The sequence below is a fragment of the Danio rerio genome, chromosome 3 (genome assembly GCF_049306965.1).
Source record: "Danio rerio strain Tuebingen ecotype United States chromosome 3, GRCz12tu, whole genome shotgun sequence".
Classification (NCBI taxonomy): domain Eukaryota; kingdom Metazoa; phylum Chordata; class Actinopteri; order Cypriniformes; family Danionidae; genus Danio; species Danio rerio.
The window spans coordinates 32,724,021-32,744,450 of record NC_133178.1 but is presented as its reverse complement, the minus strand read 5'-3'; the positions used below and the strand labels follow the sequence as shown (position 1 = coordinate 32,744,450).

At 38.1% G+C, this 20,430-nt stretch overlaps 1 protein-coding gene across 50 annotated transcripts in view; it reads left to right on the top strand.

Moving 5' to 3' along the window:
• Nucleotides 1–20,430, top strand: part of cacna1aa (calcium channel, voltage-dependent, P/Q type, alpha 1A subunit, a) — a 156,211-nt gene that overhangs the window by 2,296 nt on the left and 133,485 nt on the right. For 48 of the 50 annotated variants that reach the window (XR_012401092.1, XR_012401089.1, XR_012401095.1 and 45 more), the window contains exons 3-4: nucleotides 10,174–10,349; nucleotides 12,859–13,131. Coding sequence is in view for 41 of the 50 variants with exons in the window: in XM_073944635.1 (XP_073800736.1) it covers nucleotides 10,174–10,349; nucleotides 12,859–13,131 (449 nt within the window). In the remaining 9 variants the exon portion in view is untranslated. Of the gene's footprint in view, nucleotides 1–10,173; nucleotides 10,350–11,740; nucleotides 13,132–20,430 lie in introns of those variants that run through there. The other 2 variants (XM_073944637.1, XM_073944653.1) reach the window with 1 other exon arrangement.

The window sequence follows — 20,430 nt, the reverse complement described above, 5'->3', positions numbered from 1 at the left end:
CCCTCCCCCTCTGTGTCTCTATTCACTTTCTCCACACACACACACACACACACACACACACACACACACACACACAAACCACATTGACTGGTTTCTCTCATCAATTAGCCCACAAGACCGTAATGATGGTAATTATTTGTAATTGTAATGGTCAGGCAGTGCTGTTTGTGGCAGTAAGAGGGCATTAAACAGTCTGTAAGTAAGTGAGATTTACAGGCAGTAAGATGTTGAGTGCTGATACATGGCTCTGGGGAATGTGCAGTATATCCACGCTGTATCCACTACGGCAAAGATTTGAAGATTGCAAAGCCTGAGGTAACCTAGAACAGATCCTCGGCGAACACTTTATTTGTGTCCCTGTAGCACATTATCAGTACATGATTACACATCAGCTCAGTTGTGACATTTTCTGTAGTTGTGACTAGTGTAGACATGTTTTGGTATATAATATTACAATGTATTGCAGTATGAATATGCACAATATGTTATTGTGGGAAATTAAGGGTGTCAAAAATTACTATATTTTTGCTTCTTTATTTTTCTAGACTAGAGCATACTTTAGCTTAATGTTTGGCACTATACTGTGTGTGTGTGTGTGTGTGTGTGTGTGTTTGTGTGTGTACAGGATGATTTATTTGTTTGAAAATGAACCGTGAACTGGAAACTATGAATGTAATTTTTTTGTATTGTGATGCAGTTCATATCAAAGGATACACCAGTGGGCGTGGCTTGTTTTTTTCTACTACGAGCTGAATGGATGGAAGGTAGGCATTTCATTCAGAAAGATTGGGGAAAAGGTTTGGGAAGATTTATTACAACCTAACCGACACCACCTCACCTCCTTCTGTTTGCTGTAAAACTGACAGTTGGAGCAGCGTGGTTAAATATGTTAGCCACGCCCATTTCCTACAATATTCTAAATCTAACAAATTAACTGAAACGGGTAGTGCATCTTCAGATTTCAATTATAGATTTGAAGGGGAAACTTTTTTTTTTCTTAATGACATGCACAGATCAGTTGTTTATCACAAAACTAGCAATGTGAGCTAACACATTTGGGCTCACATTTGGGTTTTGGGGTCGCGTATGAAAAGCGATCTCACTATTTCCGCCTGGTGCACCATTGTACAGCAACAGAATTTCTTGACTATTTCGCCAGAATGAGAGTATAGCTCCTATAAATATTGTCCTATAAAATAGTAACTTTTCATTTTCCATCAGCCTTATTACAATTTAACGACTGAAGACTTAGGATTTAAACAGGAAAATTATCAAAACTTTTTATTTTTATTTATTTATTAGTAAAGTGAAGTTTTACACTCATTTCAAGAGGAGCACGTGATATGATTGATAGTTACAGGCCTCTCGATTTATCTTCGTTTTGGAAGAACCACCCTTTCCATCCCATCTCCTCCTTTTCCTCCCTTTATTAGGGGAAGCTCTCGAGACCCACCTGATCTCAGACCCCATTATATGGTTATTGACCATGCGGGAGCCCTGAATTATCTCAATTATCTCTGAGCTTAGGGTTCTCTCCCGGGACAGCATGCCAAACCTGCTAATAGCGTCAAGCAATATCCAAGTGTGAACTCTTGAAATGCTAACAAAATGGTCTAATCTGATTTAATAGATTGTGCTAAGCTAAGCTAAAAGTGATGTCACCAGAACAAGACATTTTCTAAATGGACAACCGTTTAACTTTTATAAGTCTTGTAAAATGAGCCTTTTTTTTCAAGTGGATTGTTTATTTAAGAGTACTTTTTTGTCCTTTTTAGGCTTTTGTAATTAATTAAAATATTTCGATAATACTGATTGTAATAAAAAAAATGTGCAATTATTGTGCCATTTTTTGTGACAGTGTCACATGCTTATATAGAAATTTCCATTTAGTTGTCTAAAAATTCATATCTCTTTTAAAAGCTACTTTGATGTGCCTTAAGCACATGGAATTTTAACTTACCCTTAGCTAAGCTTCGTCCCTTTTTGTGACTGGTGCAGTGCTATTTTTTTGTGAAATGAAGCCATGATGTAATAGGAAATTACTCTTTCATGGAATGAAATATAACATGACATGTAAATGTTTTTTTTGTCTGCTGTTTTTATTTAAAAAAAAAAAAAAAAGAAATTTATCAATGACATCATAAACAGAGACTACTATGACGCAGCAACTTTGGTCACATGACAAAGAAAAAGCCTCACGTGAGCTTACAGAAGGCTCAATTCTCAAGGATAAATTAACAGTAAAGCTAAACATTAACATGCATACACATGCAGAGTGACAGAGCGAAATATTTATCTCACTTTAAAGCCTCTGTCTGGCTGCCCTCCAAGTAGGCATGGGCCGGTATAAGATTCTGATGTTATGATAACCTTGGACAAAAAATTCACAGTATCACGCTATTGTGATTACTGCTCTAAAATATGCTCATTTAAATGTCTGGGTTAAAAAAACACACATTTTACCCCCTTTGAAAACAATTTATTTTATTTTTTAAAAGATTTTAAAAAAAATGTTGGAGCAGTAAACATGTCAGGCTAAATAATTCAAATAAATCATTGACTTCTGCTGTCTTCATTAGTTTCAAAAACAGATTTCTTTACAATTTAAAACGCCATCTTTGTATATTTTTCCTAATGGAGATACTTTTGCCCTAACAGAAAAAAAAAGTAAATAAAATATCTAACACATACCTTAGAAATGGGATTACAGAAAATTTTGACGGTTTTAATACCTTGACTTTTTCAATCCGTGGTATACATTGAAAACTGTTATCGTCCCATGCCTATCTCCAAGCCTGTCCTGCTCCAAAAGCTTTTCTCAGTTGGTTTAGTGACTGACAGCAGCTGATCTAAAGAACACAGGAAATCATTTAAGCCTCGATGAGCATTTGTCAAGTGACTCTATGTTGCTCAATTGATTTTAATGTAAATACTGACTCACAAATTAATTAAATTCCTTGCTGGACCGTAGGGAGATGAGAGAGGTTTCCACTGTCTTTCATTTTGTGAACAAAAAAACATGAGACATTTATCTAAATATTTTGTACATTTTACAGAACATATACTGTGCTCAGCATATACGAGAACACCCCTCGCAAATCACTAAACTATACAATTTTATATTTGTGCATATATATTAGATTAGTCAGAACATTTATTTTACCCAAGTATTTTCAATTGAAGGCGACGCAGTGGGGGCAGTAGGTAGTACTGTCGCCTTACAGCAAGAAGGTCGCTGGTTCGAGCCTCGGCTGGGTCAGTTGCCGTTTCTGTGTGGATTTTGCATGTTCTCTCTGCGTTCGCGTGGGTTTCCTCCGGGTGCTCCGGTTCTCCCACAGTCCTAAGACATGCGGTACAGGTGAATTGGGTAGGCTAAATTGTCTATAGTGTATGAGTGTGAATGAGAGTTTCCCAGAGATGGGTTGTGGCTGGAAGGGCATCCGTTGCATAAAAACATGCTGGATAAGTTGGCAGTTCATTCCGCTGTGGTGACCCCAAATTAAAAATGGGACAAAGCCAAAAATGAATGAATGAATGAATTTTTAATTGAGTTTCTGCGCTAGCCTGCTGATCCTGAGGGCACTAGAGTTTACAAGGTCTATCATAATGTTTTATGCTTGAGCAACTAAATAAATGTTTGGATCTATTTAACTGATTGTATTTTAATTACATTACCATACTTATGCTGTAAAAGGAACCGTATAAAATTGAAAATAATCACATAAACCTTTCACTTGAAGTTTACTATTGGCTAAAAAACACTAGCTGTGCATATAGCCAATTCAGTCCTGTTGTTGTTAGTAATGAGTATATTTGCAGAGCGGTTAAATGCAAGGAAGAGAGAGATGAACGGAAGTGTTGTCATGCATTGGGGCTTTTAATAATTCTACACTGTTTAAAAATGTATTGTACCTACATCAGGCTCTTCCCCAAATAAAACACTCTGCTCAAAGGACGATGGCCCATTTTACGCTCCCACAGTCTCAGTATCACTACATGGCAGTATGTTTATTTTTAACTCTTTCCAGTGCCAAAAAGTATACGTTGTATTTTGATTGTAAAGGATACTATTTTTGTAAAACAAATCTAGAAAAAGTCCCTTTTTTATGTTTATTGCATCTGGTTAAGATGTTGTGTTGTCAAGTTCCACTAACCAGCATGATTTATATCTGGTAAATAAAGGTTAAATAAGGAGTGGAGAACCTGACATACATGCTGTTTATGAATTATTCAGCTTTATGAGTCACTGAGTTTAGCTTCTTCCGCAAATACACAGCAGCATTACTTCAGAATTTATGATCAGCCCTGTGTCTGTTCACATTTTTAACATCAATTTGTCACCATTATGCACACATTTAGACTGATGCATATGGACATTTCTGACTTGTTCTGCTTTTTGTTGTGACATTTTAGCAGAGTATTTTATTGAATGTTCATTTATTTGATTGCAATTTTCGAAACCCATTTTGTTTGAATTTGAGCACTGGTGAACCAAAGTCGTCTGAATCAATTTTGGTTAATGTCAAGTTTATTTGCCTTTTTTAGAGCACTGTAGTGAGATGTCTTATTCTTATTGACTTCTCTTTCTTTCTTTAAGGGATTGTGTGCTGCTGGGTTAGATTAGTGTGGCATGCTTTAATAATGCACTAAGGGAGGGGTGTTTCTGCTTGGCAGCAGGAGAGAGGCTCTGGCATTTAAAAGCACAAGCCTTGTGAACCCCAGCTGTGTGACAAGGCTGACACAACAGGACTACGGCACACATCATAGCATACAGACCGACCACAGTGACCGCTTCCATAATCGATGCACATATGTGCATATATTAACAAAATTAGACATATGCCCGCTATTCAACTATTTAATATCGTGATAATAAACTTTCACGATATTGGTATTGTGGGCACTTTAAAAAATACAGTGAATAATTATTTAGTATTTAATTTTTTAGAGTGCTTTTGAAGTATATTCAGATTGTGTTTGCAGTGGCAATCATAACAGTGCCAAAAGCTTGATGATATGTTAACTAATATAGCTTAATAGTTTATATAGCTTAGCTTAATAGCTTATACATTTTCATGTGTTAATGTGGACTACTGAAATATTTATTGAACTCTCTGAGACTATTTATTGTACATTAACATGAAATGATGAAAACGACTACATAAATGATCTTAAGTGATGTTAATTTCTTAGTAAATGCCTAAAAATGTGTTAATCTTATTCATAATCTACAAATCATAGTTGTTTTAATAAATGTAGTTAATACCATCAAATTATCATATATTTTTTTTAAATATATGATTAACATGGTAACTAATAAACCTGGCTTTTTCTCACTGTTGATTTTAAACTGTTAACCTTTTTGCTAATAGGATGTTATTGTAAAGTGTTTAATGTTGCACTTCTTTATCCTTTTGCTATTTAATTAGTTTGAAACATTTGTTTGTTGAACTATTTTTACAGCTTGCGTCTATATCATGATGATTATGTTTACTGTGATAAAAGCTTCAGCAGTTAATAAAAACAAGAAACTTTAATGCTGTTATAAACCTAGTTGGCAAACAAATTAACTTGCTATACACTTTTTACATTGTTGTTCTTGTCTAAATGCTAAAAAAACTTTGTGACCCTTTAATGTTGTTGTTTTTAGTCTTTAGACTCAACAAGAGACAGCTGTCCGTGCTAAGACAAGATGATGATCAAGTTTTTTTCTATAGCTTCTATACCGAGTCACTAAATTTGCTTTGATTTCATTTGCATGTATTTCTGTCAAAAGATCATTCATTCATTTTCTTTTCAGCTTAGTCCCTTATATTAATCAGGGTTCACCACAGGGTAATGAACCACCAACTTATCCAGCATATGTTTTACGCAACGGATGCCCTTTCAGGTGCAACCCATCACTGGAAAACATCCATACACTCACACACAAACTCTATGGTCAATTTAGCTTATTCATTTTACCTATACAGCATTAAACTCTTTAAACTTGTGGGGGAAACTGGAGCACCCAGAGGAAACCCACGCGAACACTGGGAGAAAATGCAAACTCCACACAGAAATGCCAACTGACCCAGCCAGGGCTCCAACCAGCTTATTTTTAAACTAGTTTATTTGGAACAATTCAAAGATCTTTGACTAGTGTGTTACATGTAAACAAGGTATAGTTCGTAATCTGTTAACACAATGATCTACAACAGTTATTGCAAATGTGTAGGTTAACAATAGGCTGGAAATTATACATTCATTTTCAACCGTTTTTCCTGGCCGAGTTGCAAAAGCAGGAGTCCTAGGAGAAAACCCCAGACCACCGTCTCCACAGACACTTCCTCCAGCTCCTCCGGGGGGATCCTGAGGCGTTCCCAGGCCAGCTGAAAGACGTAGTCCCTCCAGCATGTCCTGGGTCTTCCCCAAAACCTCCTACTGTTGGGGCATGCCTGGAACACCTCCCTAGGTAGGTGTCCTGGAGGCATCAGAAATAGATGCCCGAGCCACCTCAGCTGACTTCTTCGATGTGGAGGTGCAGCGGCTCTACTTCAAGCTCCTCTTGGGCAACAGAGCTCCTTACCCTATTTACAAGAGTGCACCCTGCCACCCTGTGAAGAAAACTCATTTCGGTCGCTTGTATCCGAGATCTTGTACTTTCGGTCATGACCCAAAGCTCAGAAGGCTGGAATTAGTGTGATAATTAGTGTGTGTTGTTACTATAAAGATAGTAAAAAATGCTTGAATCATTTAAAAAAAAATTTATTGTACTTCAAGGGACTACATACATGAGTTTAAATTGCCAATAAGACTTTCCTTAATTTCCATGATTCTCTACAAAAACATGTTTGTTGCCTACATCGTTTTTGTAAACAATTGTTATGCATTTTTGTTATGAAAATCAGAACTGAAGGAAATGAGAGCCTTTCTTTGGTTTTACATGTGATATAAATACTTCAGATATTCCAACACAATCTCACAGCAATTCGTTACTTTTTCATTTAGTGGCTAATTTGTATTAATTCATACGATCTAATTTGTACATTTTAGTACGATTTGCTCATTCCCCAGTGACGGTTAGGTTTAGGGGTGAGGTTAGGTGCCCCGCCTCCTTTTTAAAATCGTACAATTTCAGACCACTGAACTCGTACGAATTTGTACGAATTAGTCACTAAATTGGCAAAACGTAAAATAAGTTTTCTTGTGAGATCAGGCTGGATATTCAGATGTACTTCAAATAATGCCCATCACCTCCTCTACACTCAATTCTAGACAATTGATTATTCCTAGAATATCAATCAACTGTAGGCGATAGATCTTTCTTTTATCTGACACTTAAACTCTGGAACAGCCTTCCTAGCACAGTTCGAGAAGCAGACACACTCTGTCAGTTTAAAACTAGATTAAAGACACATCTCTTTGCATTAGCATGCACATAAAAAAACAAGTGCTTTTGAAATCCAAATCCTCTAAAGGATTGTTAGTCCGCATTATTTAGAGCAACCAGAGCCGGGAACACTTCCCAAAAGACATCATAATTTGAACGACATCTGCGCTTATATTATTCTGTATTTATTATTCCCGAGATTTCCATAATCTTGGACCAGTCTGTATCCTGAGCAGCTGCTTTGGTGGTCATGAAGGAGTGGAGAGCATGGGTCTGATTCCTGTAAGACCCCAGTAACAGACGAGTCCTCCCATCGATCCTGAAGGGTCAGCCTGTACACCAGCTGGTGAACTCTCCCACCTGTAGCATCTCCACGATAGATGTCCAGCGTTCTCCAGCCTCCGGCGCCTAGACTGCAGTTCTGCACAAGACGCTTGGCCATAGGAGAATTGGTCATGCCCGAGCCTGAGCCTGGTTTCTTTCGAGGTTTTTTATCCTTTCACTGATTGGTGAAGTTTTTTCCTTGCTGCTGTCGCCACTGGCTTGCATGTTTCGGGATTTGTGAAGCTGCGCATGAATGGATTTGCTCTTCAGTGTTTAAACTCTCAGCAGTGGAAATTAAACCACACTGATCTGAACTAAGCTGAACTTCAACTCTGAAACTGGACTGGACTGACACTGTTTCAATTTACTATAATCTTCTGTGAAGCTGCTTTGACACAATCTACATTGTGAAAGGATTATAGAAATAAAGATGAATTGAAATTTAAACGAACACGTCATGTTTAAGCATCCTGGCTTTTAAGGGTTCCTTCCCTCATTGCATTATTATGACCAATGAACAGAGGAGGTCAAACCAACAATGTGTTGGCTACCATTTATTTTCTTATATAAGTGTTTGGTTACATGCGAACAAGTGACTGATTTCAACTTCTGATTTCTTGTAGCACTTGAGATATTAGAGGGCATTTGACTGATCACAAGATCATAGTAGACTTTCATCTCATCAGATGTCATAAAAATTGTTGATCATGTTGACAAAAGTCTGCAACTACAAGTTACAAGATTTGAATTTTAATGTTTTCTATATGCGCCTATTGTATGTGTTTTGTAGCACACTGGCTTAAGACTAACGTGTTGGTAACACCTAGAAAAATAATTTTAGGGAGAGTTTCATTCATCCATTTATTTATTTTTTTGGCCTAGTCCTTTTATTTTACAGGGGACGCCAAAGGGGAATGAACCACCATCTTATCCAGAATATGTTTTATGCAGCAGATGCCCTTCCAGCTGCAACCCATCACTGGGAAACACCCATTCACTCTTATTCACACAAATACTCTGGACATTTTAGCTTACCCAATTCACATATTTTTGGACTTGTGGGGGAACCTGGAGCACCCAGAGGAAATGTTAACACAGGGAGAACATGCAAACTCTACATAGAAATGCCAGCTGGCGCAGCCAAGGCTCGAACCAGCGACCTTCTTGCTGTGAGGTGACATCCCTACCCACTGTGCTACCGCCCCGCCCTAGGGAAACTTTGTATTGGTATATTTATTATGAAGTAATAGGATCCAGTAATATTCTGCTTTCAGTGTTTCAGAACCATGGATAGCTACCTTGCCAAGGCAACTGGAGGTGCTTTTGTCAAGATTGCTGCTCTTGCCTGACTGACTATAGTAAAAGATTAAACCATCGAGCAAATTGTGTTTGTGTTCATTAACCAGTTCCCTCTTTACTTGTAGAACTATACAGAAATCAGCCTACTCAGGCCTGCATGGGAAAGCATATGTTGAATATATCTAAAGAGGTACTCGGTACACAACAGTTTCCTGACCAAATGTGCTATGACAAAATCATTTGTATGAACAAATGTATACATACAAAGCTTTTGAAAGCTGCGTGACATAACCCTAAATGTAATGCATTTGGAAAAGCTATGTTTAGCTATTAATGCCATTGCATATTTCACATATCACACACTTTGTCTGTTCTCTACTCTGCTTGTTCAGAGATATACAAGAAACTGTTCTGTCAGCCGCTGTTGATCTGTTGGCTGAAGCCTAGAGGCTGGAGGCTGGTGCTGCTCGAGCTCTTGACCCCGGGCTTTTCCGGACTGAAGCTAAACGCATCACATACGGTTGATCACACGCGTGCTGGTGGAGACAGTGAACAGCTTACTGCACAAGATCAAGAGATGAGCACAGATCGGAGGATATTCTCTCCCATCAGTTCACATGCCCATTTCTTTTTACAGCAGATAGCAGGCTGTGGTATTGTTATATTTCTTGATTTATGCTGAGTTTTTAACACTAAGGTTAAAAGGGATATAACTGACTCAGACAGCTCGAATGAGACGAGCTTTCTATTGTACCATGGCTGTGCCCAAATGTTAGAGATGAGTGTTTAGGAGGACCAGTACTGTAAATCTTCCTCTGCCTACTGCTTCCTGTGATATCCGATAGGTGGGCACTGTTAAGGTCGCACTGGTCTATTGATTTTTGCCACAAGCAAAACAACTGTGTCCTAAAGCATGGCCTATTGCTGCTGAAGCAACACTCACTCTCAGCTCGCTATACCTTAATGCGATAAATGATCTGCAGTGTAACAAATAGGCATGCTTCAGTAAATAGCTATTAATTGGTTACTACATTTCATTATGTGGTCATTTAAACCATTTACTGGATACAACACACATTCACTGTACTAAAAATGCATGCATATGTTTTAATGCAAGTCAACAGTATAGGCACTTATGCTCAAGAATTTTAAATTAATTGACTACATTCCCTGTTTAGGGCAGTGCGGTCGTGCAGTGTGTAGCGCTGTCGCCTCACGGCAAGAAGGTCCCTGGTTCGAGCCTCTGCTGGATCAATGGCATTTCTGTGTGGAGTTTGCATGTTCTCCCTGTGTTTGAGTGGGTTTCCTCCGGATGCTCTGGTTTCCCCCAAGTCCAAAGACATGTGCAAATTGGGTAAGCTACATATTCTGTAATGTATATGTGTGTGTGAATGAGAGTGTATGGGTGTTTCCCAGTACTGGGTTGCATCTGCTGGGTAAAACATATGCTAGATAAATTGGTGGTTCAGAGTTGTGACAACCCTAGATTAATAAAGGGATTAAGACGAAAAGAAAATGATTGAATGAATTTCCTGTTTAGTAGTAATGTCAGTATTAGTTTTTACAGCTTAATGTCTTGAGTGTGTTCTATGTGTGTCTTACTGTCTTTATTGGCTTTCTAGTTGCCTAAAACTGTGATATTATCAGTAACACTTTACCATAAGGTTATATTAGTAATATTAGTTAACTTGTTTAATAACATACAAACAATGAACAACACATTTTGTACAGTAATAAACTTTGTTAGCTTTAGTTAATAAAAGTAAAGTTTTACATTGTCCATGTTAACCTAGTGTTTTAACTAATGTTAGCAAGGATGAATTTGGATTTTAATAATGCATTAGTAAATATAAAACTATGATAAAAGATGGACACGTGTTGTCATTGTGGGTTTATGTTAGTAAATACATAAACATCAGTAATTGTTATTCTTACTAACAGTGTATATTAGCAATATATGATCTATTGTCATAGCAGGCAGCAATTTGTACACATAAAAAAATCACCTAAATGCCATACCACATGCTTATTTTTGCTATATTGTCTCTAAGTCATGTACATTTCACAGCTGCCATTTTTAAAGAAAAATATATATTTTTTGCTCTGTCGTGTGTAAGAGGGTGGGTGCATGGGTTGGTGAAGAGGGAGAGTTGTCAGCTGTACTGATGGGAAATCTCCGTCTATTAATTCTGAAATGTCTGCGTCTAAGAATAGCCTGTCGCTCCTCGCCCTGCGTGCCCTCGCAAAGCGGAGCCGTTCCCGAGAGACTCACGTTTGAATGCGCATCTGTATCTCCCAGCGCTCGCCTCCCGACCACTGGCACAAACAGTCCTTAACCTGACAACGCGCTGTCACTTTTGTTACGTCCCGTTATCTCGAAAAGCGCACGAGTACTCTGTCGAATAAGCAGGCGTGCGGCGTATTTTCATGCGGTAAAGGCAGGTGAGGCGAGGCTGAGAACACATTGAGTAGTGGCTGAAGGTAGCGGCACAGACTGGAGTTGGATGGGTAAATTAGTCGGCGGGGTGCGTGTGCGTGCGTCATGTGCTGCAAGAACTGGCCAGAGTGCTGAATTGATCTGTGGCTCATTATAGCTTAGCTCGCCAGCTGATCGGAGCTAACTGTTTCGTTTGGCTTGCGTTTCACTAGCTGATATTCCTGCGAGCCCCCACCCCACGTTCGTCCTCAACAGCCTCCTCCCCCTCTTTTTTTCCTCAGGGGCGCTTGACGGAGAGTAACGAGGCTAACAGACAGCTCAACATTGGCAGAAATAAGGAATAGAGGGATCCGAGTGTTCTCACGATCGGATTGCCCTCACTCGGGGAAGATGAGCAGATCGTACGCGGCCCAGAGTCCAGTGCAGGGGAGCGAGAGCGACTATGGGAACCCGGAGATGTCGCCAATGTCCCCGCGCGATTGATGCTTCTGCTTTCTGTCACTGCGCGTCCCTTCATTGGATTTTATGACGCTTGGATTGGTTCTTTTGCACTGAAATGTCAGTAATGGCTCTGGCGAAAAGAATGACACCTTGCCAGTAAGCACAGAAAAAAATCAGTCGATAGGCTACTTGTGATGATCTATTTTTGCATCCGAATAAATTACCTGTGTGGTAAAAAGGAAGAAAACAGAATTAACATCGGGTTTCTATCTGTAGCTGAGCCGTAAATACATGCGAGTAAACGTGAGCGCGAGGTGACCGAAGGCAGATTATAGCTACACCGTGCCAAATATTGCGGATGTTGCGAAATAAATAAATAATATTTTTTAAATTGTATTTTTTTTCTTCTGATTTAAATACATATTGACACTACAATCATCGGAATGTACAGATAAACGAAACCCAAATTATTGATTTTAATGTTTTAATTTTTGATCATTTGGTTATCACACCTAGATCGTACAAATGATTGTAGCTATGATCATTACAACCTGATTTTTCAAGGAAACGCACAGGAGAAAGACATTTCTGGAAAAAACCTAAGGATGGAGACACCGAAAATGAGAGATTTACTCAAGAATTGCACGGCAGTGGAAATATGTTGATTTTGGACATAAAATGAGGTGATGATGATGATGGACCATTTTGTGTGTTGAATTGGACAACGAACCTGTGAACTGCCCGTTTTTTTATTTTTATTTTTTGGTTCAATTTAGTTTTGTCTTTTGTTCGGTTTATTTTGCCTAAAATTGAACCATCAGCTCCTGAAGCCCAACGTCACATTTATAAGCCATGAAGACAAATGTGTACTCCAGTTATACACGTATTAAGTTTTGAAGCAGATGGGATGTAATGTGGTGTGGTCGCGTTGAATATTCGCCCCTTTTTTTCCTGCTTCGTGAAGACTGGCATTTGGTGTCTATAGAATGGCTCGGTTCGGAGATGAGGTGCCGTCCAGGTATGGCGGAGGACCGGGACACGCTCAAGGGGGCCCCGGCCGCGGCGGCAGCAGGCAGGGCGGCCCGCCGGGGGCTCAGCAGAGAATGTACAAGCAGTCAATGGCCCAGCGAGCCAGAACTATGGCCCTGTACAACCCTATACCGGTGCGGCAAAACTGCTTTACTGTCAACCGATCTCTGTTCATCTTCAGTGAGGACAACTTCGTGAGAAAATACGCCAAAAAGATCACCGAATGGCCATATCCTTTTAAACTCACTTAGAGAGTTGTCTAACCCTGGGGCCTTCAGTTGCAGGTATCGTGTAATTGAGTGTGGCATATGTAAGGTCATCTGAACATGTCTCAAAACTCGATGAATCACATTACCGCTGGTTCAATGATGGCTGTGTGTGACATAAAATAAGCGGGGAGCAATCATTTGATCGAAGACGTTTCAGTCGAATATTTTTCAGCCATTTATTTCTCATTGTATTACGGTGGCAAGACGCACGAAGCCTATTTGTGGTGTGTGTTTGGTGTGTTACGTACGGGCGTGAGGTGAGCTGTGCTGTGTGACGAGAGCGGGCGGCGCTGTGGCTCGCGGAGGCTTGCTGATGTCAGCATGTGCAGTCTCTCAGCTTGGTCTCATTCGAGAGAAAGCGATGGTGAAAAGGGGGAGGCGAGGGGAGGGGGAAAGCCACCATTTCCCATATTCTAAGAGCTCCTGGAGAATACGAGATAGGCTATGTATGTACTTGTCTTTTTCACAGTGCACATTTTTGCCTCATTTTTAAAATTGTCTGCTTTTATACAAGCACACAGCAGTGCTGAACATGATTGTAATATAATATTGTTTTTACAGAGCTCAGTGAATAAACAAGTTTCACATAGGCTATATTAGGTAGGTTATACCTTAAAACTTGAATTTCAGGGAAAATTTCATAGTACACTCTCAGAAATAAAGGTACAAGAGCTGTCACTGGGGTGGTACCTTTTTGAAATGTACATATTTGTACTTAAATGGTCCTTATTATTACCTCAAGGGTACATATTAGTACTTAAAAGTACAAAAGTGTGCCTCTTGAAATTGTTGGGTGCTCATATAGACCTTTGAGGTACCAATATCAATATATCCTTTATGTAAAAAATATGTACCTTTCGAATAGGTACCACCCCAGTGACAGCTCTCGTACCTATATTTCTGAGTGTGTGTACCCAAACAGAATGTCCCAAGAGAGAAGAAATATTTGTGTAATCACTTGTTAAAAATGCATGTGAAATATGTGCAACATATTTGAGTGTGTTTTTGTAACAATTTCATGTGAAAGCAACTTAATCATGGGCGACACGTTGGCTCAGTGGTTAGCACTGTCAGCTCTAAGCAAGAAGGTCACTGGTTTGAGTACTGACTGGGTCAGTTGGCATTTCTGTGAGGAGTTTGCTTGTTCTCCCTGTGTTGCCGTGGGTTTCCCCCACAGTCCAAAGACATGTGCTATAGGTGAATTGAATATACTAAATTGGCTGTAGTGTATTAGTGTGATTGAGTGTATGGATGTTTACTCAGTACTAGGTTGCAGCTGGAAGGGCATCTGCTGTGTAAAACATATGCTGGATAAATTAGCAGTTCATTCCGCTGTGGCGACCTCTAATGAATAAAGAGACAAAGCCAAAAGAAAATGATTGAATGGACCATTATGATTACATTTTGATGTGATTTTAACATGTGATTGCATTATGAAGCAATATGGAGCTGGCTTTTATTAAAAGAGGGGGATCAGTTTTATGGTTCATGTCTTTACTATCAAAATGTTTACTTTTATTCTATTGTTACTCTATCATGTCCAACTAGCTGGCAAGCTAAGGTCAGACCCACTGAATCATGTATCCTTAATATCTTCTGAAGAGGCCATGTTTCAGCCCTAATATTTCACACAAGCTTGCAGTGAAGAGGTTCAACTTTATTCTTATATTAGATTAGATGGCTCAGTGTAATGGCAAAGCAATCCCCCCCAAAAAAACTGTAGTGTTTTATTTAGACCAATGGTATACAGGAAAAGAGACTAAGAGTTGCATTCCTTGCCTTTTCTAATCGACCTTTTAGTATCTGAAATCATTAAATGTGCACAGAACTGCACCCACACACCCACTTCTCTGGCAGATCAAAATGCAGTGTCGAAACAGATTTTGTTGACCTTTAACCTTGCACTCAACCCTCAAAACCACTCTTTCAGTAAGCCTCATTTTTTTCTCATTCATCTCATAGAAACATTTAACGAGGCCTTGTGATCCCAAGTCCTTAACCTCTGTCTACAGAAGTGTTTTTTAGATGCTCACATTATAGCCACCATTTTAATCATTCTTTAATCATGTCTCTGATTAGAAGTCAGTGTATTGTAGAAGTAGCATGGCATGTAAATGTGGATTAGCTTATGGTTGGTAAATATTGGATAAAGACAAAGATTAAGTAACTCTAAAAATACATTTGTAATATCTACTGTACACCGTCTCAGTCTATTTGTCTACAGGCTGCCTTTCTGCACTGTACATGGAATGTAACCTTATAGCTGCATTTACTAATTTTAGTTTCATTGACAACTTTGAAACCTTAGCCATCTGGAGTGCAGAGAAGTGTACACATTTATCTGAAGAGGCAAAAATATCAGAAGTCATAGAGCTACTAGGAATCACATTGAATAGTGTGCAATGAATAGTTTAAGCCACAAAGAAGTTTAGTGAATCTTTGAAATGCATAATCCAATCAATTTTCCCATTAAAGAATAACTGATGGAAAATAATGAGAAATAAATGATGTGAAAGACTTTTGTAGAAATAGTTGAGTCGGAAAAGGCTGAACGAGTGGACACCAGAGGGAGACAGACTGATGTAAAGAAGTTGTCATGAGTCGTGAGCTTTTGCAGTTTTCTTCCATGTGTTGAGGCAGTGATCTACATTCAGCCTGCAGAATTTAAATTATTTACTCTGCTTTTCTTTCGCCGTCTTTCTCTATTCCTTATCCTCCCTCATTTTTTCAAGCAAACTGTTTGCTTATGACTGACCTACAGTTTTTCTCAATGACGATGGACACGAGCATTAAAAATCGAGCTAGTTTTGTGATAGCTGGAGCTGTCATAACCATCTCTGCCATAAGTGTATCACAGAATCGTGGTGCGGTCTAGTTTGTAAACACATTTTATGACACATCAACCTTCTGTTTACTTTATCACAAGCATGTCTTTTGCTCTCTCCTGTTCCGAGGTTCCCGTCAGGCTAAAAATAACAGCAGTGAGTGGACTGAAAGAGCAGTTCGCAATGGCATGTTCTCTTTCTCTCCCACCTTTCTGCCTCCTTGAAGTCAGTCCTCTGTTGTATGAATACAGATGGGCTGCAGACATGGCAGGCATCACTGTTTAACCACGTTCTCGTATGCCAGTTTGGTGGAGAAATAAAGACTGGTTTTATAGAGGCAGGGTGACTTTAAGATGTAGGTGTGCTAGAGAAGAGGAGGGGCTGCTTCCAGCACTGTTAAGCTTAAGCATCCCAGTGTTATGTGGATAAATATTTTTCTTCTCTTTTCTGTTTGGCAGAACCTGAAATATTATAAGCCACTAAGGCAAAGTGGTTGTGGATTATGTGTAATAGGATTATATTGATATATTCCAGTAATTCTTGTTTACATTGTTCATGTCTTTTTAATATATTCTATATGAGGTGCTTTCATATTTATGCATTTGTACAGTTGTTTTGATGCAGCTGCTGACTGATGGAGAGGGTTAACCTGAAAATCTTTCCTCAGCTCATTTAAAATATAGGTGATTTTTTTTTTTTTTCTAGAATATGAAGAAAAAAGGTTGAAATTGTGGTCTCTGGTGATTCAGTGTAAGTCAAGGCACTATGAGAGCTGAATATGATTTACATCATTATGTGACATAGAGTGTCTCAATAGCATGCTCAGGATTTTTTTGCAGAGACTGAATAAATACTAGTAAAGTTGTAATAAATGTTGAGTTTATTGCACATAGCACCTCTTCATTACGGTGCAATTTATTATCAGGAGTGACAGATATTCTTTTTGTTTAGCTATTTGCGTTTTTTGACTGTCAAAGTTCTGGTAGCCATTGGCTTGCATTTTAATGAACAATAATGACGACAGTTTCATCTAAAAATCTTTTATATAGACCCTTTTCACGTTTCCGGAATTGGTCATAGTCAGGAAAACTTAGAGTGCAGTGAATGGTAGAGTACAACAATTTTTTACAATCCTATTTGCTAAAATAATAAAAGAAAAAGGCCATGATGGTGTTATCAAGACTTTCAAAAAAAGGAAAAAAATTGTGTGAGACTGATGACGACAGCCATAGGAGAGAAAAATGTCAAATTCACTCTCAGCCCCATAGACACTGCATTAAAAACACCCCGCATAAGTGGTAGTTCGTTTTTGTAATTTGACCCAAAGATGATATAATACACACATAAATAATAATAAATGTTCATATGTTTTAAAAAATCCAAATAATATAAACTTTCAAGGATTTAAGATTATTATGACCGTTCAACATGTCATAACAGTCTTGTATTGAAGGAAAAAAAGCTTTGGGGTTCCCAACTTACAGCTGGTGCTTTTTTGTGGTTTTTTCATTTTATGTGGAAATCTGGATTTAGAAAATGCTTTGTTTTTCTTTTTTAATGTCTCATAAACGTCTTTAATAACAAAGTGACAGGGAGAGGCTTTCTGCTTGTGTGTAAATTATTTAGAATGGAGGCATAGTTGCACACATCTAAAAACAGACATACTACACGGCTACAGCAACTGTTGGTTAAAATTAAAACCATTTCATATTATGTATTTGAAATGATCCACATCATCGATTAAATCATTAATTAAGGCTTTTCTGGACACTTCAGCTCTTCTTCCTTGGTTCACAGCGTTACAACATGTTCCTCTCTGTCTCAACAGTGTGTATGATGGGAGATGACTAGATGATAAGATTGTCTCTTCATCTTACATACTCTCTTCCATTTGGGCATCAGGGAGTTAAATGTGTCATCCTAGATTCATTCACACAACTGTCACTGTCTGTCTCTACCACTCACTTCCTTTCCTTTCCTCTCTCCCTCACTCTGCTTATAGACATGATTGTAAAAGAGAGAAAGATTAGATTGGTAAAAAGTATATTTGAAGAGAACTAATGTTGCACATTCATCAGACAGATTTGGTTAAAAGTAATGGCTCCAAATTTATTTTGAGAAGATACGAGGAGGCGTTGTTAGTTAATAATTGTATGGCGATGCAATTTATATTTGCTTTGGAACATACTTTTATACAAAATATTTTCCGGTTATTTTTGGTGCATATTGATATGTTGTAGAGACAGTATACCCAATTTGACAAAATTATTAGTCCTCCTATGACATTTTAATTAGTTTTCAAATATTTACCGCGTGATGTTTCACTGTAGTTCACAGTATTTCTTGTTAATGTTTATATATATATATATATATATATATATATATATATATATATATATATATATTTTTTTTTTTTTTTTTTTTTTGTTCTTTTTTTTTTCTAGGTAACATTTGGCTGGAATGAAAGCAGTTCTCACAGCCCCCTTAAGAATTATTTCTACTGAGTACAGAACAAACCACTGCTGCCCTGTGATTTGCCCAATTAACATAACTTGTTTATTTAACCTAAATATCTAATTTATTTACAACTAATTTCACAGGAGGGCTGATAATTTTGCCTTCAACTGATTCTTTATTTGTGTTTGTGAACTAATAAGTTTGGAACAACCTTACATTTTTAGTGAGCCAAGCCTTAAAATGTACAGTATCTCCATGTTTTGAATTGATATATTCAAAACATGATATATTCTATACATCTTGACTGCGATACTTTAAACTATAAGTAAAAAGATTCATGTTAATCCCTACTGCTCAAAACCACTTTCTATTTATGAAAGAGTCTTTTAAAATACATAATGATTTACACAAAAATGTCAAGCAAACTTTTCTTGAAGACAAAATCCGCATAATAGAATAAACTCTGAAGCATCTTGTAAGTTCTGGCAGCTAAAAAAATAATCATTGTTTTGACAGGATTAAATTAATGTGGACCACTGCTGCATTAAATTAGTCATATTTTAGTTTCTAATGTGCTGTGTTTCTAACCTAAAGGTGAACACGTGTGGTGAGGTGCATGTCATAGAAAAATATTTCTGGAAATGAATGTGTCTGCACATGAAGTCTTAAATGGCATTCAAGTCACATTTTGGCATGAGACCTTTTGTTTGCCAATTATAAGAGCACCAGTCTTCTTGTTTCATCAAAGCAACGCATGTATATGTGCATGTTTGTGTTTGCCTTCCAGGCCTAATCTGGTGGTTTCATACCTCCCAATGTCTGGGTCTAAATGAGTGTAGTCATCCGGAATGTTGCAGCCCCAAACTGCTCAGCTGCTGCTGCAGACGAGGCTACAAAACCCAGTCATTAACAAACTCACAATGTGTTCACAAGGCTGTAATCTAGAGAAATCTGGAACTTTTTACATTTACCTGCTCACGCAGTAGAGTGATGAGCTTTAGAAAAGATATAAAAACATTTTAAAAGTATCATAAAAGTAAAAGGGATCCACATTATTTACATGATAGATATGTGTAGGGAAATGTTCATTTGAATTATCGTGTAGTATTTTAATTGTGAGCAGTACGGTGGATCAGCAGTTAGCACTGTCATCTCACAGCAAGAAGGTTGCTGGTTCGAGCCCCAGCTGGGTCAGTTGGCATTTCTGTTTGGAGTTTGCATGTTCTCCCCGTGTTCGTGTGGGTGCTCCAGTTTCCTCTACAGTCCAATGACGTGCACTATAGGTAAATTGAATTAACTAAATTGGCCATTGTGTGTGTGTGTGTGTGTGTGTGTGTGTGTGTGTGTGTGTGTGTGTGTGTGTGTGTGTGTGTGGGGGGGTGTTTCCCAATACTGGGTTGCAACTAGAAGGGCATCTGCTGTGTAAAACATATGCCTGATAAGTTGGTGGTTCATGCTGTTGTGGTGACCCTGATGAATAAAGGGACTAAGCCGAAGGTAAATGAATGGATGAATACTTTATTTGTGCATCTCTTTTTTGAAGCTATTCAGCTTCAGTCCATTTTAGTTGCAGGAAAAAGAACAATAACAAAAACCTTTAAAAATCCTCTTCTTACGTTCTACCAAAAAAATGAAAGTCATAATAGCATGAGTCTGATAATAACTGTGTTTATTTCACAAAAAAATTCTGAAAAATTAAAAAATTATTCCTGTTAAAAGTTTAGTTCACCCAATACGTGCTTGAGCTTCTGTGACTGGATTTGCTGGATTTGAAGTATTATTTACTAATCAATGTTTATATGGAAGTAAAAGCCTAAATTTTATCTGTTTTTCATAAAAAAGACATGCACTGATATGGAAGTTTTGAAGTTTTAACGTATTTGTGTGTGTTGAGCATCAGTTAAGACAACATTTGCACCTGTCAGCTTTATTTGTGGGGGAAACTGGATAATTTTGAGCTTTTTCAAGTAATATTTC